Source organism: Callorhinus ursinus, unplaced genomic scaffold, assembly GCF_003265705.2.
Source record: "Callorhinus ursinus isolate GAN/ISIS: 27379988/994484 unplaced genomic scaffold, GSC_fseal_2.0 scaffold6, whole genome shotgun sequence".
Lineage (NCBI taxonomy): Eukaryota > Metazoa > Chordata > Mammalia > Carnivora > Otariidae > Callorhinus > Callorhinus ursinus.
In genome coordinates this window covers 20,238,924-20,260,531 of record NW_027397068.1, presented here as the reverse complement: position 1 = coordinate 20,260,531, position 21,608 = coordinate 20,238,924, and the positions used below count along the sequence as shown (strand labels likewise).

At 33.7% G+C, this 21,608-nt stretch overlaps 1 protein-coding gene across 4 annotated transcripts in view; it reads left to right on the top strand.

The window, feature by feature from the left end:
* CCNC (cyclin C) overlaps positions 1 to 21,608 on the top strand; it is a 24,997-nt gene extending 3,389 nt beyond the window's left edge. For 3 of the 4 annotated variants that reach the window (XM_025863065.2, XM_025863046.2, XM_073893700.1), the window contains exons 2-12: positions 2,130 to 2,236; positions 3,102 to 3,186; positions 3,351 to 3,420; positions 6,509 to 6,560; positions 12,504 to 12,559; positions 13,696 to 13,731; positions 14,410 to 14,501; positions 15,108 to 15,175; positions 17,466 to 17,545; positions 18,825 to 18,943; positions 20,398 to 21,608. In XM_025863065.2, the coding sequence (XP_025718850.1) occupies positions 3,382 to 3,420; positions 6,509 to 6,560; positions 12,504 to 12,559; positions 13,696 to 13,731; positions 14,410 to 14,501; positions 15,108 to 15,175; positions 17,466 to 17,545; positions 18,825 to 18,943; positions 20,398 to 20,452 (597 nt within the window). In that variant the 5' untranslated portion in view covers positions 2,130 to 2,236; positions 3,102 to 3,186; positions 3,351 to 3,381 and the 3' untranslated portion in view covers positions 20,453 to 21,608. Of the gene's footprint in view, positions 1 to 2,129; positions 2,237 to 3,101; positions 3,187 to 3,350; positions 3,421 to 6,508; positions 6,561 to 12,503; positions 12,560 to 13,695; positions 13,732 to 14,409; positions 14,502 to 15,107; positions 15,176 to 17,465; positions 17,546 to 18,824; positions 18,944 to 19,763; positions 20,226 to 20,397 lie in introns of those variants that run through there. The other variant, XM_073893701.1, reaches the window with a different exon arrangement.

The following is a 21,608-nucleotide window of genomic DNA, read 5'->3' as shown; positions in this document are numbered from 1 at the left end:
TATTGTAGAAATATAGTCAGTATTAGGAAATCTGTTAATAAACAGTGAAGGCATCAAAAGACGTCTATTAAAATTCAACATCTATTTTTGACTAAAACAAATAGGGTGCTTTCTTAACATGGTAAGAACCTCAAAGCATGAATAAGATATTGGTGAAATATTAGGAAAATAAGGGTGCCTGTTTAACACTGTTCTGAATTGCTACTCAATACAGTTAATAGAATGAGATACTAAAAATGACAAAATTGTCAGCCTGTAGAGATAAAATTAACTCGAAAATTCAGTTAATTGAAAAATTATTATAAATAATAAAGGTTTAGTAAAGTGACCAGTTACAAAACGTAAAAATGGAAAGCTTTCTTTTAAATGAATGATGGGAAAATATAATTACAAGTACTAATGGAAAATATGAAATACACAAGAATAAACTAAAGAAATATGCAGGACCTGTAGGAAGAAAAATTTTTAAATTCTGTAGTAGAACATAAAGATTTTAATAAAGGGAGTTTGAATTCTAGCATTGTAATGATAGCATTTCTCTCTGTATTGATCTCTAAATTTAATGCAATTGGGACTTGACATAATACTTCTAAAGTTCAAGTCTTAGAACAATAATTGTAATAGAATATCGAGAAGTTTTTCTAAAGAATAGTAATCAGCAAGGGGGATATTTTCCATACCAGATTTTAATAATTTAATCTTAATGTTTTAAAATAACGTGGCATAGGAATAAGAAAAATTGAAAGAAAAAAGCCTTAAGTGTATTAGAAAATATAGGTGATTTTTTTTTTTAAATCATTTTGTGTCAGGGAAGGCCTTCCCATTTGTGACCAGCATAAAATCAAAGTAAAATATGGGTTGGTTTTAATAAGTGATTCATATTTCTGTGTTACAAATAAGTAAATATTAAGAGATCATCTAAACTCAGGAAATGTTTGCAGTTTATTTGACAAATGATTTATTATCCATAGTACACAAATTATTGAAAAGAATCTCTTAATTGTGAAAAAGACCATCCTATTAGAAAAATTGTCATTAAAATTACAGTGTTCAAAAGAAGAACTGTATTTGACCAGTAAGGCATGGAAAAATGTTTAACCTCAGAAGTAAACTAAAAAACAAAACCCCTAAAACAGTAAGATACTACTTTGCCTTTAAGTTGTAAAGTATTTAAAAGATTGGCAGTAACCCATAGGGGGTTTAAATATTTTAAAACACTCTCATGTACTGTTAATAGGAATGGAAATTGGTGTGACGAATGGAATACAAACTGACAATGTAAAACAGTTATCAGCAAAACCAACCAATCGCTTCTTTTTCTAGGAAATTATTTTAAATATATTATTAACCAAATATGCAAGGGTGAATTACAAAGCTATTCATTAAAGCATTATTTTTAATAGTAAAAAATTATAAGCTGCATGCCTATTAATAGGAATTAACTAGGTAACAATCCATCCATAATGCTGTGAAGCAGTTTAAAGGTAATGCTGAATAACAAATTTGTTGACATAGAAAGACTTCCAGAACATAATGAGTGACAAAAGCAAGTTGCAGAATAGTTTTTTGGGTCATTTCAATTTCATATCTCTGGTTAAAAATAGTAGACTTGACTAGGCGGGTGGAGGAGGCTATTAGTGTAATAAATTCTGAAGCAGATTTTAACATGAGTGGAATTTGTGAAGTAGAGAAATTAAATACTGCAGTTACTCATGAACAACAGAAAAGATAATTCAAATCTAAGGCATCATCATTTGATGCCAAATAACTATACTATTATTTTATGTATCACTAGGGAAAAATAAACATGCTGTAGATTAAAAGCTTAAGGCATCACTGATTGTAAGATCTTTCTTGATATCAGAGTCTTAAAACCAAGGAAATAAAATAAATTAGAGAGAGAACAAAAAAGAGACAAAATTAGAGTGGAATTTTTTTTTCAGGGCATATTTACATTCATTAGTGAGATAATTCTCAGTTTCAAGAAATGTGAAAAATACTGTCTTCCAAGGTTACTTCTTGCACTTTATATTTCTCGGAATGTTCATAACTTGTTCAGTCTTAGTATATTTTTTGTGACTTTGTTAGTTGATTTTCTGTAACATGTCTTAACATTTTCATTCTTCTAGTTTACAATGGATTTTGGATAAACAAGATCTGTTGAAGGAACGCCAGAAGGACTTAAAGTTTCTCTCAGAAGAAGAGTATTGGAAATTACAGATATTTTTTACAAATGGTAAACTTTAAAAAAATTGACTGAAATGGTACAGTTGGTTACCTCTGAATTAAAACTTTTGTATAGTAATTTGTGATAAGCTGTTTTAGTCCCTACTTAATATTTTTATTCATGTATTCATTTTATAACTTATATTCATTTATCTTTATAAGTGATCTAAATACAGTCTTTTGTGAATCTTACATTGCAGAGACACTCAAGACAGTTTCAAAGTGTTCATTAATCTCCCTAAGCCTTTATAATGTGTTACTAAACCAGTTTAAGATTGACTAAAGCAAGTATTTTGAAGATAAATGGATTCTTTGGGCTGACATCCTATTGATCATTCTTATCTTGCAACTTTGCTTAGATGATTTAGAGGCAAAAGATCCTTGCTGTCCCACATGGTAGCTTTGTTACATGATCTTTCTAACCTTCAGTTCACTCTTCTGCAAACCTACCTCTCTCTATTGTTTGGAGAATTCATTATGGACTTTTTAATAAACTATAAAGTGGAAGTTGTAGTGAGTTTGATTACTGTCTAATATTTTCTTTTTATAGTTATTCTAAAGATAATAAAAAAACATTGAAAATACTTAGAAGGTAGAGGAAAATGCCTATCATTCAACCTTCTTAATATAAGAATAGTGTTTGCTATGGGACACTTTCTATTTTTATTGTTGTTAATGCATACCTATATTTTTTTAACAGATTTGCAAATCCTAGTCCTAGCTCAGTGTGATCCAAGTAGAGCTTTATAGCATATGTAGGTTTTTCTCTTTGTTAAAAATTAATACAGTCATGATTTAACCACATGAAAGTTATTTTCAATGTCAATATTATAAAGATACCAGAAGAACATTTAAAACTATTATTTTTCTTTTAGTTATTCAGGCATTAGGTGAACATCTTAAATTAAGACAACAAGTTATTGCCACTGCTACGGTCTATTTCAAGAGATTCTATGCCAGGTAGGACTTTTATTTCGGGATTATGTTACACCTATTTGAAACTCTTATGTAATGTTGATGAACCTTAGTATAAATGAATCATGTGTTTGCCATAGAGTTATCTTGGTTTTTTCCCCAATGTTTTCTATATGAATGACATTTAACTTTGTTTTATCATATTTTAGGTATTCTCTGAAAAGTATAGATCCTGTATTAATGGCTCCTACATGTGTGTTTTTGGCATCCAAAGTAGAGGTATGAAATAGTTTTCTGTTCTTCATTGAAGTATAGTCAATGTACATTGGTTAATCTGCCCTAGTTTTCATATTACCTATATAAAAATAGTGACAGATGGTGATTTATGCAAAATATTGAAATTCATACAAAAATCAAAGATATAAATGTCTTTATACATTCATTTAACAAACACTTATGTAGCATTTACTGTATGCCAAGTGCTATTCTAAGTTCTTTTACAACTATAACTGACTCATAATATGACTTATAATCCTCATAACAAACAATGGGGTGTATGGTAGTAATATCCTCATTTCATAAAGGAGTAAACTGAGGTACATAGAGATTAAGAAACTTGCTTGAGATCATAGAGCTGGTAAGTGGCAGAGCCTGGGAGTCTGGCTACTAATTCCATGCCTTTAACTGCTTTGTTCTAGGTCCTCAAAGACATTTACTGCTTGGCACTAAGTAGTATTCCATAAGTGCCACAGCTTCTCTACTATAACCTGAATTATAGTACCTCCTCTTGTGTCCCTCCTTCTCCATATGCATCCTATGCCCTACTGTCTTCCCTCCCTGCTTCCTGATAATGGCTGCCTGGCAAACCATAGGGAAAGCAAGGATTGAGTGTGGCTCTAGTCAGTTAGATTCTGATGAGGAATTGTTAGGGTAGAGAAACTAGGTGAGGGAGAGAAGAGAGATGGGAACTTGGAGCTGAGACTAAATCTCTGCTCATATTTTCCTTTTCAGTATTTTTGAGAGAGTGCAGCTAAAATCCAGACAGTAATAGGAGATATTGACTAATGTTCATGATCATATATGCAGTCTTTAAAGTTCTGAACCCTTTGTATTATGTTTCTTAGATGTCTTTAGAATCGTAATTGTATTCTTGAAAATTGAATGTAATTTAAACCCAATAGGTTTATATTCCTTTTGGTAGTCAATTTTGATTTAGTTTTGTTTTAGTCATTATTTAGGATTATTTAAGACGTCTTTCCTAATTATTACCTAAAGTAATGAGAGTTGACCCTATTAGAAATAATATTAAGACAGACTTTCTAGAGGTTTATGGTTTTCTGATTATAAGTGGTAGCTTAGAGGGACAGAACCAGCCCTGTTATTACTAAGTTCTTTTGTGGGAAAAGGAAGTGTTTATAAAAAGCCCATATTATGGGGCGCCTGTGTGGCTCAGTCGTTAAGCATCTGCCTTCGGCTCAGGTCATGATCCCAGGGTCCTGGGATTGAGTCCCACATCAGGCTCCCTACTCAGCGGGAAGCCTGCTTCTCCCTCTCCCACGCTCCCTGCTTGTGTTCCCTCTCTCACTGTCTCTCTCTCTGTTAAAAAATAAAAAATCTTTAAAAATAAATAAAAAATAACCCATATTATGGGGTGGTTTTTCCAAATATTACCATGTAATTTGATGTATCTGAAACACAACCAGTATGGAAAATCTAGATAAAATCTTTATAAATTTCTACTCTTAAAGATGAATTTGGGGATTTTAATTTGTTTTGTTTGTTAAATGTCTTTTGTTACGTGATTTACTGAGTGAAAGTTTTCACTCTAAGAATTTTGAATAAAGAATTCCTGGGTTGGGATGCCTGGCTGGCTCTAGTTGGTAGAGTGTATGACTCTTGATCTCAGGGTCATGAGTTCGAGCCCCACATTGGGTGGAGAGGATACTTAAAAAGAAAAAAAATTATTCCTGAAAAAAAAAATGTATCCCTTTATATTTGGTTATAGCGTTATTGTTTTTAATTGTTAACTGTGACCAGATCTTTCTGTGTTTTGTCCAGTTGTGTGGGAATTATATAGAAATGACTTTTAAGATGTCTGAGGCATTTACTTTTTAGTTTCAGTTACTATGGTTTGAGGTTTAAATATAAACATATATACACACATACATACCTTCCCCACCCCCCAAAATAAGGATATAGGTTGAAGGTATTTATATAGATTAGGACTAGGTTTAGTTTCGCTTCTTTTGTTGAATAAGGAACTGATTCTTGATTTTTCTGTTTTAAAATGAAGTGAAGGTTTTAGTAATCTTATGAGGTTAATCAAATTAAATGAGACAATATATGTAAGATGGATCACCTCATAAATTTTAGTTATTTTTACAATGGTGGCATATTAAATTCAAAGAGGAAATGGGAACTGACATTAAGAGTCTTGGGGCACCCGGGTGGCTCAGTTGGCTAAGCGTCCGACTGTTGATTTCGGCTCAGGTCATGATCTCCAAGTCGAGGGATGGAGCTCCGCATTGGGTTTCCTGCTTATCACACAGTCTGCTTAGGATTCTGTCCCTCTCCCTCTGCCATGCCCCCCACCCCCATCCCCTCTTGCTCGCTCGCTCTCTCTCAAAAAAGGGAAAAAAAAGCTTGCTTTGTGGTAAGGCTGAAATTATTTTTAAAAAAAAAGTCTTATGGGGCACCTGGGTAGCTCAATCAGTTAAGTGTCTGACTCTTGATCTCAGCTCAGGTCTTGCTCTCAGAGTTGTGAATTCAAGCCCCGTCTTGGGTTCCACACTGGGCATGGGTAGAGCCTACTTTAAAAAAAAAAAAAGAAAAAGAAAAGGAAGTTTTATAATATATCATTCTATCATTCTTGTCTTCCTCTTCCAAATAGAATAATAGTTTCTATGGTCTTTTAAATTCTTTTGGTGATACTGAAGTTTATCTTTAGAGATTCAACTGTTTTATTACTAAATAGCATGAAATACCTGTTCATTAGTCCAGGTTCAGTTGAATAGGAAGGATACTTAATATTTTTATTGCAGTTAAGTGTAGAATATAAAAAATCTTTTTGGAAACTAATTGGGGTGCAGAAAACTGGCACTGTTGCTTTAGGGCTTGGTTTCTAATTTGGTATCTCTCGATGATGTTAAATGACAAAATTATTTAAACATTTGTCTTATTGCAGCCATTTTAAGGAAAAGTAATACGTTTAGAGATTTAAATACTTCACGCTTCAAGTAGGTAGAAGATGAAAACCAGACTATAAACATGGGGGGACATAGGAATTGCTTTGCTTTGAATAGACCCAGATACCCTTAGGTTCATTGGGTTACTATGTACCTGATCTCATCTATCTTTATTTCTCTAGGAATTTGGAGTAGTCTCAAATACAAGATTGATTTCTGCTGCTACTTCTGTATGTAAGTGCAAAAAGTATATCCTGCTTTAAGGATGTAATTCTTTGAAAAAGCTCTATAGGACCTTAATGTTTTTTAGTTTATGAGACCTGTGAAATATTGGTTGGGTTTATTAAATCTCCTGTGGTCACATTTATGGGTAGTGTATTTGGCTAAAAATAAAGTTAAAATACAAAAATTTTGAAAACCACTTAAGAGTATTATGTCCAAGACATTACATTTAATATCAGAAATGAATAGTAACTATTATCCAAAAACATCAACTCAGTGGCTCTTAAATAATAAGGGTAAAGAAAAAACTTATTTTCCAGTTTTATTGTATTTTTTTTTTTGCTTCATAATGACTAGCCATTGGGTCTTGTGGTAAACTTCTTCTTGTGGGTAAACTTTGTTTAGTAATTGTAGTGTATGTATTTGATAGGAATTATGTATTTTGCCTCCATATTGAAAAACAGTGCAGGAAAAAAAATGCTGACTACAGTAGTCAGCCTCAATTCTGTCTGAGCAATAGCTATATAACCTTGAGCAGATTCCTTTACTTTTTGGCTTTAGTTCTTTTTCCAAAATGATGGGGTTTAGCTGCCTTGGAGTCATGACATTAAAGGAAATAACACTGTAGACTAGTGATTGTAAAATATTGTGTACAAGGTATTAACATTATGGTATTAACATTATGCTATGCTCCATCTTCATAGGTTAAGCACAAAGCCAGCACCTAACAAAAGATGAAAGATAATGCGGAATTTTTTTTTTTTTTCTTATCTTGCACGGAAGAGGCAGAAGGTTTTTGTGTTTTTAGGTTTGTGAACCAGACTAATTTTCATATTTTTGGGTCATTCCCTTTTCTGAGAAGAGTTTAATAACCTAATTCAGTCTTTTCCATGCCATATTTTACTCTTCTAAGAATAGCAGAGTAGAACCAGCTTTTCCATAGAATTTAATATAGCAGATATATCGTATTGATAAGTATTGGATTGCCGTCTGGAAAATTGAATTATTAAAAATTCAAAAACAACTGGAAGGAAATCCACCAGAATGTTAGCAGTGCTCATCTGTTAGTAGTGGATTCTAGATGCCTTATTTTCTTCTTATGTCATTTTTTTGTTTTCCAAATTTTTTAGAAGGTGTATATTTTTAAAAATGTAAAATACTGGGGCACCTGGGTGGCTGAGTCGGTTAAACATCCATCTCTTGATTTCAGCCCAGGGTCCTGAGATGAAGGGTCTCAGGGTCCTGAGATCAAGCCCCGCATCGGGCTCTGTGCTGAATGTGTAGCCTGCTTGAGATTCTCTCTTTCTCTTCTCCTGCCCCTCCCCCTGCTCACATGTGTGTGTTCTCTCTCTCTCTCTCAAAAAAAAAAAGTAAAATACCTATTACTAAGGTTTATTTTTCATGCAAAGCCATAAAGATATATTCATAATAGTATTTGGTTACCAATGAAGAGGAAATTGTTATAGTAGAATATTTTTGTTTATTTCATAGATGTTAATAGTGTATTATATAGGCTCATGCAGCTTAGGTTTCAAATTTCAGCTCCCTTGCTTTCTGTGTGGCAGATCGGGCAAAATATAATCTGTGTCTCAGTTTCTCATCTTGCAGATGAGGATTAATAATATTTATGTCAAAGGGTTTTTGTGAGGATCAAATGAGTTAATATCAGTAAAGCTCTTAGAACAGTGTCTTGGTCAGTGTCTTAGTTCGCTAGGCCTGCCATAAAAAGTGATAGAGACTAAGTGGTTTAAACAACAAAATTATTTTCTTACAGTCTGGAAGCTGAAGTCCAAGATTAAGGTGTCAACAAATTAGTTTCTCCTGAGGCTTCTCTTCCTGGTTTTCAGAGGACCACCTTTTTGCTGTGTCCTCACATGGTCCTTTCTCTGTGGGTGTGTACCCTTAGTGTTTCTTCCTCTTTTAGGGACACCAGTCCTATAGAATTTGTGCCCCACCCTATGGCCACATTTAACCATAAGTACCTCTTATTTACCTGTCTCCAAATCAGTCACATTGGGGTTTAGGTCTTCAACATTGGAATTTGGCAGGGTCAGGGCAGAGAGCGTGGTTCAGTCCATAATACTCAGTAAACCTCAGTGCCTGCTCATCATCATCAATAACAGCATTGTTCTCACTGGAAACACCATATTGGATGCAGTGGTGGATACAAAGATAAATACAAGGAATTTAAGGACAAGAACATAAGACATATATATACAAATATTAATACAAAAGAAGAAATAAGTGGCATAAGAGAATTAGAGAATGCAGTAAATGTTTTGAGTGGTAAAAGGTTATTTGTTAGATGAATCCAGAAAGGCTTAAATTGAATTTGGTAAAGAAAGATAGACTTTGAGCCTGGGAAATGTAGGGGAAAGATAGTCTAGGAGCATCAAACAGTTTGGTCAAAAATAGAGAAACTAATGAATTACATTCAGTGAATGGTCAGTAAGGAAATAGCTGGAAAAAGTCCTAGAGGGCCTTCAGTGAAGAATCTGTAGTTTGTTCTGTTGATGATGGTGGTACATTTGAAGGCTTTATTTCTCAACATGAGGATGATGCTAGAATTGTGTGTTAGGAAGGTGAATCTGGCAGAATAACGTAAGGTGAATTGGAGGAGAATGTGAGTTGAGGTAGACAGATTTTAAAGTTTTTCATATGCTACAACATGGATGAACCTTGGGGTGCCTGGCTGGCTCAGTCAGAGAGCATATGACTCTTGATCTCAAGGTTGTAAGTTCGATCCCCACATTGGATGTAGAGACTACTTAAAAATGAGGGTCTACAAACAATGACATTGCAGTAGCAGTGAGTTTTCCTAGTGCCCAGATCTTTGTTTCTAATACCATTCTCCAATAATAAGGAACTAGGTCTCTTTGGAGAAGTGACTGGGACAGGAAATATGCAAGATAGACCTGGAGCATAGTGCCAATAAGTAAGGAAATGCTGAAAACAAACGAACAAACAAAAAAAAAACACCTACCTTAATGGGGATATGTCAAAGGGACACGTAACCCAACTGAAAGAGCTCTCAATGGCCAAAGCTAGAAGAATTTGTATAACAGCAACAACAACAAAAAAGTAGTATTGGATTATAACCCAAAGTATAAAAAAATATCCCTGAGTCCATACCGATATATATATAAATTACTGAATAAATGGGAGAGAAGAAACAAATCTCTAATACAGAAGAATTTCATATAATTTATGTAGCTAACTACACTCTCAAATAGGGAAAGCATAAATTTCCCCTTCTTAAGTATTCATTGTGCATAGTGATTTCCTTCTAATGTGTATATTATGAAAAGGGAAGGGGGACATAATTTTACAGTAGAGAAACCCAACAAACACTACCTCAGCCAGGTGATTATCAACAGTGATAAATAACTAGTAGTGTGTACCTTTCATGTGATATGATGAAATGGTGCTTTACTTCTCTCATACTTCCTTCCAAAATCCCACAACCCCAGTCTAAACATTAAATAAACATCAGACAAATTCCAGTAGAGGGTCAAGCCACAGACTAATACTTGAAAAAAAATTTAGTACTCTTAAAAACTGTCAAAGTCATCAAAACATGGAAAGTCTGGAAAACTGTCACAGCCAAGTGGAATCTAAAGGAGACATGACAAGTAAATGTGAAGTGGTCTCCTGGATGAGAGCCTCGAACAGAAAAAGGACATTAGGAAAAAACTAAGGAGATCTGAATAAACTATGGACTTTAGTTAATAATAATGTATTTATATTGGTTCCTTAATTATAACAATGTACCATACTAATACCAGATGTTAATAACAAGGGAAAATGGGTGGGGGGTTGTTTTAGTCTGTTCCAGCTGCTCTAACAAAATACCATAGACTGGGTGGCTTAAACAATAGGCATTTATTTCTCACAGTTCTGGAAGCTGGGAAGTCCAAGATCAAACAAAGTGTCTGCCTTGATCAGTTCCATGATTGGCCATCTGTTTCCTGGCAAGCAGACAGCCGCCTTCTCATTGTGCTCTCATGTGGCAGAGGTTGCTCTTCCTCTTATAAGAACACTGGTCTGTCCTGGGGACCCCACTCTCATGACCCCCCTCAAACCTAACTAACTCCCTAAATTTGGAGGTGGCTCCAAATACCATCACACAGGGGTTGCGGCTTCAACATATGAATTTGGGGGGACACAAACATTCAGCCCATAACAGGGAGTATATGGGAACTCTATTATCTTTTCCGTTCTACAAATTTAAAAATGTTCTAAAAAATAGTCTACTTCTAAAAGCAGAGGAATATAATTTGGTAGAGGTGTTATGTGTTTTTGTTTTTAAGAGAAATTTGAGCATTTTAGTAAGTGATGGGACAGATTTATTGGAGGAGGAATGGTTAAGGGTGCAAAAAGAAGTATGAACTGTCAGTTGAGCAGATGAAAAATACACAAGTGATAGAGGTATCAGTAGAGAGGAGGGAAGTACTTTCCTCCCAAGTTAGAAAAGGATTAAAAGATAGAAAATCAAAATGCAGAGCAATTTTACCATGGAGTAGGAGAGAGGTTAACAGTATCAGGTAAATCTCAGAGAAAGTTAGGTGTCAAGGTCTCAGAGTTAGGGGTGCATATTTGTTTTATGTACAGAGATAATGTTACCTTGTTGATTAGTTACCATTACGTAAGTACCTATTTTATTTGTACACTTTACATCTTGTTCACATCACAAGTATTTGTAAAACTCAGAAACCTTAATATTAGTATGTTTTCAAATAAAGGAGAAAGAAAAGGAAAGCTTAAGTATAAATTTCCTAATGTCAACTTTAAATGGTTTAGGTTTCAAATCTTGGCAGATATTATCTATCTAAATTAGTTGTTAGGTTCCTCTGCTTACAAAATAAAACTTTTTGAAAATAAAGTACATAGAGTAAATGAAAAAAAAATTAAATCTCCGTGTGGTCTTAGGCTTTATGCAAATGGAAGGGATCACAGAACAGATCCTCTAGAACATCACTTGATTTAATGAAACACTGCATCATAATGACGTGAATACAATTTTCTCAAGTAGTAGTACTTAAAGGTGTACACTCATCATTTTGAAGAGAGAGATTGATAGTTAACAGTTTTTTCATTTGTACTTAGTGACAAAGAAGAATAGTAACTGTATGTATGTGTTTGTGTGTGGTATGAAAAAGTCTTAGAGAACTTTGCACATATATTTATGCTTTTATTAAAATACATCTTTTGATAAAGAGGTACCTATTATAGAAAGTACAGATAAGTAAAAATCCTTAAATCTCAGATGACCACTATTAACATTCTTTGGTTGTATTATCTTTTCAATTTTCATATATATATTTAGAAATATATACATATATATTTGAATACATACACAACTTGTGTTCCTTCTAAGCTAAATTACTGAGAAATAAAACCAATATCATTCTAGAGCTGGAAAGATTTTAGAGATGAAAAAAATCCAGGTGATTTTTTTTTTCCCCAACCCCTTGATTTTTTAAGCAGCAGAACTCTTTTTTAATACATTAAGTATATAATTAAAGCTCTCTAATTGTGATATAGATGGGGGCCTAGGAATTCCTGCCACTTAGTTCTTTCCCATGCCTGAAAACAAAAAAATCTGGGTCCCTAAGCATCTCTAAGAGCTCTTACTAAAAGTGATTTAACCCTGGGGCGCCTGGGTGGCTCAGTCGTTAAGCGTCTGCCTTCGGCTCAGGTCATGGTCCCAGGGTCCTGGGATCGAGCCCCGCATCGGGCTCCCTGCTAGGCGGGAAGCCTGCTTCTCCCTCTCCCACTTTCGCTGCTTGTGTTCCTTCTCTCGCTGTGTCTCTCTCTGTCAAATAAATAAATAAAATCTTTAAAAAAAAAAGGTGATTTAGCCCTTCCTCTAATATTCTACACTGTGTTAAAGAAATTTTGCTTTAATTTACTTTTCCACTTTCTTAGTTTAAGTCATTTTTTTGTTTTCTGCAGTAAAAACTAGATTTTCATATGCCTTTCCAAAGGAATTTCCTTATAGGATGAACCATGTAAGTATGTTGTATAAAATAAGACTACTTGTCAAAGCTGTATATAAACTAGCTCCATTTTATGTTAGAATAAACTGAATAGTTTCCTAGAAATGGTACTTTCAAATACTGAATACAAGAATATAAATTTTAATTCTAAATTAAAGCTAAATTGCTTCTACCTTTTTTAAAATTTTTTATTGTTATGTTAATCACCATATATTACATCATTAGTTTTTGATGCAGTGTTCCATGATTCATTGTTTGTTCATAACACCCAGTGCTCCATGCAGAACGTGCCCTCCTCAATACCCATCACCAGGCTAACCCATCCCCCTACACTCCTCCCCTCTAGAACCCTCAGTTTGTTTTTCAGAGTCCATCATCTCTCATGGTTCATCTAAATTGCTTCTACCTTTAAAAAAAAAAAAAAAGTACTTAATAACAATGGTTATCAACCCTGGGTGCCCATTAAATCACTTTGGGAACTTTTTAATAATGGTGATCTCGGGGCCTCTCCAGACCAACTAAAACAGAATTTTTAGGCTTGAGGCCTAGGGACTGGTATTTTCTAAAAGCTCCCAGGTGATACTAGTGTGTAGCTAGGGCTGGGAGCTACTGTAATGGAACAGTATGAAAACCATATTTGAAACTTTACATTAATTTAGAATGTGAGTTTCTGTTAACATTTTTAATAGGCATGTCCTTTTTCTACCTTGTGAGGGATTTCATCATCCTGTATAAATTGTATATTTTTGTTTCATTTTCAGTATTCTTTCCTTTTATTGATTTGTAATATAAAAGTAACACATAAGTGGAGATAATTGCATTTTTGCATTTGTTGAGTGGAAAGTGTATTAGAAAATCTGAAGTTTACACAGGATATTTTAAATTAAAAAAGTAAGAATTACTATATGAGGCTGACTTTTCTATAAGGATTAAAATCCTTTATAGTCATAATTACATGTTTTGTATAATAGTAAAAATTAATTTTTATTGTACATGTTTATTCTGATAAACTACTGTATATTTTGATTCAAAAAATTTTAGTAAAAATTTGTGATACATTACTATAATGTATAAATTGTTATGTTAGACTAAGTAGACTCATCTAATTTGTTTCACATTGACATTTATAATCTTTTTTTTTAAAACAGATATTAGAATGTGAATTCTATCTTTTAGAACTAATGGTAAGTGTATTACTTCCTTGTGATTAATAGAGTAAAACTTTCAAATTTAGTGAAGTCAGAAATTCTTTAAAGAGATGATTTATAGGGAGGTGCATTTTAAAACCATCCAAATGATACATGATGGTGAAATCAGAGTACCTGGTAGCATCGTCATCACCTATATCCTCTGAGAAGCCTGTAAAATAATTTGTATGTCCCACTTAGGATGGGAAAATTTTTCTGTTCTATAGTAACTATAATAAAAGGATTACAAGCAAACCAGTCAGGACATGAAGCCACTGTAAATTATTTGCACAATTTGTGTATGTGTGTGGTGTTATTTAAAGATAGATTATGTCTTTGGCAGAATTCTGCTCCTCCAGTTGGGAATTACGGATTTATAGGCTAATAAGAGGTTTCAGTGTGTTGCAGATGTGACACTTTGAGTCTCTAAGGGAATGGATGCTGACTGACTGCCTACCGATTTACCAAGGTATATTCCAGAGAGAGCACTGCCTTCACTATTATAGTAGAGTTTAGGGCTGCCATACTGCTTGCTTAAGAGAATAAAAGGGAAGCAAGCATGAGTTAGAGAAATACATTTTGAAATACACAATTACAAATCAGTTGGGTAGTGATAAGTTTTTGTGTTGTAATAAATCTGTTTTTATACATACACATTTTTTAAACTGTTTCTAGGATTGTTGCTTGATAGTGTATCATCCTTATAGACCTTTGCTCCAGTATGTGCAGGACATGGGCCAAGAAGACATGTTGCTTCCCCTTGCATGGTAATTAGAACAGAAGTTATTCATAGTGTAACATGTTATTAGCTAGGAAGGTTGACAACTGAATATGAAGTTTAATATTTTTAAAGTAATTAAACTAGTGCCCCAAGACATTGTATGTCGAGTGAAATATCTGCTTGTTGAATTTTAATTAACTATATTTATAAATGCTAAATTGATAAGAATCTTTATTTGATTAATATTTCCATTAAAATTTGATTCTTAAAAAAACAGTTTACATAAAAATTAAAACATTATCTTTCAAATAGAGTACTTTTTATTGGTATTCAACATACATATTAACTGTATAATTTCTGGTTTCTTCTGATTTTCTAATTTGAAAAATTGGAAAAATCCTTATTGTAATTTACTGTAAGGTTTTAAGTTTAAAATCTATTTAGCTGTAATTTTATCCATTAAAATATGCTTATTCATTGTCATTTTCATGTATCCATCTTTTTCCCTTGATGTTTTCACCTTTATATCTGTGCTTCAGTAATACAAAAGAAATGTTTACAAAGATGGGAAATCTGACCCTCTCTGGGGGGAAATGTACAATCATACAAGGTAGTTCTGATTTCAGTAATAATATGATTTATATTTCTGTAGGAGGATAGTGAATGATACCTACAGAACGGATCTTTGCCTACTGTATCCTCCTTTCATGATAGCTTTAGGTATGTAAGCATGGTATGCCTTTACTAGTTGAATTGTTATAAGCTTATTTAGGTCATCCCAAAAGAAATTTCACCCTATTATGCTTTACATTCTTATGGTTCATGAAGTGATAGACTAATCCTTGCATGTGAATTTGTAATAATATGAAATTCAACTTTCAGAAGTCAGAGTTATTGTCCCTCTCACCCCCTTCTTTTGTTAAGTTTTCGTTTTTTGTTTTTTCTAAGTCATTTAAAATAATTTTGACCAGTGTTTGAATAGAACGTTTTTGTTTAGGAGGAAAAGTTCAGAATTAAGCCTGCTAATATTACTTGTAAACTATATAGAATAACTGGGCCTGTTTTTTATTCCCTGAGCCCAGTTAAGTGCTCAGAGGTTCGGTAAAGGAGCCTCTGTAGTCAGTGCCTTGCTGGAGGGAGAAGTTAGCTACCATTTTATTTACCTGTGGAAGGTAGCGTAATGGGTTAGAACACAGGCTTTGGAATCAGATAGTCCTAGGTTTAAACTTTGCTTTCTTTATAATTGTGGGAAAAGTATTTAACCTTTCTGAGTTTGTTTCCTTAATTGTAAAATGTTGGGGATACTAACTCCATACAGAATTGTTGCAGATATTAAATGAGATGTCTTACAGAACACCAGTAATGCCTGCCATATATTAAGCACTTATTAGTTTCTTTTCCCTTTCTTTTTCCTATTGAGTTTCATGATTCTGTCCTCTTGATTTTCCCCCTACTCTTTTACCACCCAATTTCTGGATAAAATACACAACTTCTTTTAACCTGTACATATCATTCTCTGCTCCCATTCTCACCTTTTTTTTTTAAGACTTGTCTTAGATATCACCTCTTTAGTGACACCCTTCCCATCCCCAAACTTCCTACATCACCTCAGTCCAGGTTTAGGATGTCTCCTCTAATTTACTCTGCCTATGCCTTGTTGTTTTTTTTTTTTTAATTTTTTATTGTTATGTTAATCACCATACATTACATCATTAGTTCTTGATGTAGTGTTCCATGATTCATTGTTTGTCCATAACACCCAGTGCTCCACGCAGAATGTGTGTATGCCTTGTTAATGACATTTTCCACTGTACTTTAATTACCTGTTACTATAATTTCAGTTCTTTCGCCTCTCGTCCCTTCAGGGCCTACACCCTACTTTACAGCTTCATTTGACTTGGGTCAACCAGTATGTCAGTTCACATTTGAGTCACTGTTTGCCTAGAATGTCATCCTTCACAAAATCACTTGGGTAACTAAAACAGGGAAAATAACTCTTAAGAAGCTGGTGTGGGCTCAAGGTAGCCAAGCTGCTGGTAGAAATTATATTAGGCAAAATTATGATGGAGATTGTTGTCTTTGGGTTCTTTTACTGTCTTTGTTAGTTTATATTGTGTGTAATGTGTATATAGTTGACCCTTGAGCAACATGGATTTGAATTGTGCAGGTCTACCTATATACAGGTTTTTTATAATACTGTAAATGTATCTTCTCTTCCTTATGCTTGTCTTAATATTTTTTCTCTAGCTTATTTTAAGAATACAGTATATAGTACATAACACAAAATTTGTGTTAATCAATTATTTATCAGTCAGGCTTCCAGTCAAGAGTAGGTTATTAATAGTTAAGTTTTGGGGGAGTCAGAAGTTACCCACAGATTTTTTTAACTGCAGAGGGGTTTGGCGCCCCTAAGACTAATGTTGTTCAGAGAGCAACTGTAATTATACTGTATATAGTGCATTATTTTTTTTTCTAAGCTCCATTTGATTATAACACTGAATTTGGTACTGGGGTGCCCAGTGTTCACCTGACTTCATCTTGGGCTAAAAACTTAAAGGCAACAGACTGCTTTTAATTGAAATATCAAAATATAATTAATTGTTGAAATTTATTAGCATATTATTGGCCTGTGTATGTGTCAAACTGACTTCTGGGTGAATTTTGACCATTCCTTTGTGCCACTGTTGAGGATCATTTCCCTGATGTAGTTTCCTCATTGGATTTTTTCCTAACATGCCCCGACTCTCAGAGCAACTGTACCATCCTTAGTATACAGTGAGGAGCAGGAGATGTCCAGAACCTTAAGATAGTCTAGTAATTTTTGTGTCTGTATTATATTAAGTTGATGGGATGGTTATTGGTAACTGTTAGATGAATCTGTGTAATTTTTAAAAAGAATATTGGAAAATGCACATGAAAATTTTAAGTGGAAATCTTATCTTTAGTTCTAAGTCCCTACATGTCACACTTGAGGTTAAACATGGCCCTTTTTCTCTCATTTTCTTTCCAGCTTGTCTACATGTAGCCTGTGTTGTACAGCAGAAAGATGCCAGACAGTGGTTTGCTGAGCTTTCTGTGGATATGGAGAAGGTATTCTTTTTTTTTTTTAAGATTTTATTTTTTTATTTGAGAGAGAGGATGAGAGAGGGCACATGAGAGGGGAGGGTCAGAGGGAGAAGCAGACTCCCCTCTGAGCAGGGAGCCTGATGTGGGGCTCGATCTGGGGACTCCAGGATCACTACCTGAGCCGAAGGCAGTCGATTAAGCATCTGACTCTTGATTTTGGCTCTCGTCATGATCTCAGGGTTGTGAGATCGAGCCCCATGTTGGGCTCTGCACTGGGTGTGGAACTTGCTTAAGATTCTCTCTCTCCCTCTTGCCCTTACTCCACTTGCACTCTGTTTCTCTCTCAAACAAAAATTTTAAAATTTAAAAAATATATTAAAAAATAAAATTCCCTTAGTAGAGTATAAATTTGAACATTTTAAAGTTAATATGATGTTTACTTAACATGAGTCTAAAATCCTATGATGTCCACAAAGCTAAGAAGATTTTTGGTAAAAAAAAATATTAAGAAACATGTTTGGCGAGAAGAGTTGATGTTGACTATTTAGGTTATATTTCTCTGTTGGGTTTAGGCTTAAACAGAATGGTAAACTTTTGGTTTGCTGAGTTGCAAAGCTGCATCTAATTTCCAGGATTATTTTAAAAGCTACCTAGAGACCACTAAATACTACTATAAACTTTTATAACACAGCCTGTCTCCTGACAAAAGGCTTTTGCCCTTTTTTTTTTTTTTTTTTTACCTTTTCTGCTGAAGTGTTGATAGTATTAGATCCAATGTGAGGTCTACTCAGATGAGAAAGAGGGCTGATCTGAAAACTGGATATGACAGATTTATAGCTGCCAGGTTTTGAACACCTTAACTCATGTGTAGAGTAGTTAACAGAGAAACAAAACAATGTCTTTCATGCACCACCTCCCATTAAATTGTTTGAAACGGTTGGTATTAGAGGAGTGTACTCTGTAGTGGCCTACTCCTTCATGATTTAGACCTCTCTTCCCAGTACCTCACTGTTCTGTTTTGGTTTAGGATATTAGCAGATAGAAGGAAACCAACTGCAGAGATGGATAAGGATAGACAAAGTATACATGTTAAAAGATGAGAGGGTAGAAGGAGAAGCCTACAGAGCAGTGTGGTAAAAATACTGCTTTCAAGTTTATCAAGATTGTCTAATATAACCTGAATACTTAAGGACAGAGACTCTATCTTTACACTGTTTTCTGAGGATGTGTGTGATGTGTGTTCTTTATATACTAAATGTTGCTTGGTATTGCCACTGAGAACTTTTCAAATACTTACTTCTAGATTTTGGAAATAATCAGGGTTATTTTAAAGCTATATGAGCAGTGGAAGAATTTTGATGAGAGAAAAGAGATGGCAACTATTCTTAGTAAGATGCCAAAACCAAAACCTCCTCCGAACAGGTACTTTGTAGACTTTAATTATTGATTTCATTTAATTATATATTTCATATACATTATCATATTTTTTCATAGATTGTGCTGTATTGTTTTCATGAAATTTCTTCCAAAACTTCATGATTTACATAATTTTAAAATCTGACTTGGTAGATTGACAGTGTCTCATTTTAAAAAATAACATTAATCTGATTATCTGTTAACTTTTCCTAATGCGATGGCAGGTCTCTTACAGGTATCCCTCAACATATGGCTATATACTGTACATAAATTTAAACAGAACAGAATTAGGCTAGTTCATCTGAAATTCAGGGATAAAGAATTCTATAGTATCCCATGTCAGTTTGACTCTGTGTGACCTCCCCCCAACACACACACTACTGGCTTTTATCCTCTTTTATAAATTTCAGTAGCAGTTTTCAAAAACTTAGGTGATTGATCTGATATTGTAAAGATAAATAATTTTGGCTTTTGAGCGACCTGAAGATCCATGGCACATAGTAACATAATTTTGCTAACTGTGAATCACTTGTGCTAAGAGGGTTTTCTTTGGTTGTTTTTTACAGAATCTTTTCATTTAGTTCAGTGGTTCCCAGCTCTCACTGTATATCAGATCATTTAGAGTAGGAAAAAAGGTCAGAAGGAAAATAAAAAAATGCTACCCATCTTAATGATCAAGAAAAATAATTAAATTATATAATATTAAGATAGATTTGTAGGTCTGGTAAGTTAATGTTACCGTTTGGAAAAAATTAATACTTGACTTATACAAGGAGCTGTTTAAGGCAGTCATTCAAACAGCTACCTTTGGATGCATTTTTTGCAGAAATTCCCTGAGTGATTCTCCACTAGTGGCAGGGCCTGAAGCTGCAAGATGATGATGGACAAGATAAGGCAATAATCCTATTGCCACAGTTACTGGTATTTTCAGTTTTAGTTATTTTTATTTTAAGTATTCAGCATTTTCCAGGAAATTGCCATTTTTCTTTCTGACTTATAAAAGTTTGCTGTATTTACATGTGATTTTATTATGCATTTGGACAATAATTTTTTGGGAAGAACACTTCTTGATTTTCATATTTAGCGGGAATAAAATTTTATATGTAAGATTTAATTTTACAGGAAATTTGTGCAGAAGCTCTAATCTCTATGTTGAGTGATACCTGTAATGACAATGAAATCCCATACCCTTATTTAAATTTTTTGAGTGTATATGAACACTAACTTCCAGAATGCTTGTTATGTGTGAGAGCACCAAGTTACATAAGAATAAAAATATAAAACCAAATGTTAGTCTTCAGTATTTTAATTTTCCACATCTGTGTCTTACAATCAGGAATGCCTTTGTTTTGTAGAGTTGTACCACAGAGTAACTAACTTTAAAAATTAGTTGGCTTATTGGAGTATTGAAAATGAGTCTTTTAATTGGTATAAAATCTCTTTCTTCCCCACTTGAACAGTGAAGGAGAGCAGGGTCCAAATGGAAGTCAGAACTCTAGCTACAGCCAATCTTAAAACATTCCGAAGAATTCCATAGTGGACCAGTTGGGAAATAAACCATTGGACAGATTTCAGTTATGTCTTCAATGGAACACAAATGAAAATGAATAGCTTGTTTCTGTCAAGCATATTGGGAAGTGATTTTATTTTTGCAAAATAAGTTTTCCTTACCTAATTTGATTCTAGTACATAATTGATTAAAATCTCTTGATTATAAAAGCATGGAAAGGTTCTAAGGGAACCTACAGACAGACTTACATAGACATTTCAAAATTAATAGCTTTTGATTAGTATAATTTTTAATTTGGATAATAGAAATTGTAGCTTTTTATTAAGCCAGGAAACATGAAGCATAATTTGTTTAAAATTCTCTTTGGTCATTGAAGGACCAAAAAGGGACATAAAAAGTCAAATATATGAGGGGTTTTTTCCCTCCTTAAGTTAAACTTTAAAACTGTATTTAAGGAATCAAATCTTACAAAATCCTGGAAGATTTTGGTAATGATGTTGATAATTTCAGGGAAATTAATCAAGTACCTATTGATTTAAAAGTGTATTTTATTCAATAGTTTTAGTATCTTGCCATGGAAGATACTAGCCCAGCCTAGCAGAAAAGTGCAATATGTATAGCATACTTTGACATTTTAAAAGTTATATTAATTCCATAACCATTTTGAAATGCTGGGCAAACTTTAAAAAAATCCTACATGATGTTATTTGTATTTGATTCACAGTTAATCAGGCATTTTGAAAGCTAATTGGATAAAATTTGGTGAGATTTTAATGTTAATTTTTACTGTGAGAAGTTTTTTATATGACATACACACCGTAGTTTATTTTTGTGTCTTAGTGTGGATTTACAAATTTACTACAGGTATCCTGAGCCAGGAACACAATCAGGTTTCAGGCCAGTTTGATACTGGCTATTCTTAATTCTCACGAGTGTAGGACTTTGGACTAAATGTTATGTCAGTGGGACTGTGCTGTCTGTGGAACTTAAAATAATCATTTTCTTCAGATTTGAAGGAGAGTGATAAAATTTGGAGTCATAGGATATTGATGTACAATTTAAGGATTCAGTTTTTTAATAAATTGTGAACAATGGATTATTAAATTAAATGTTGACGTCCTAGTATAAAACTGCAAGAATAAAAAGTAAAGTTCTCCAGCT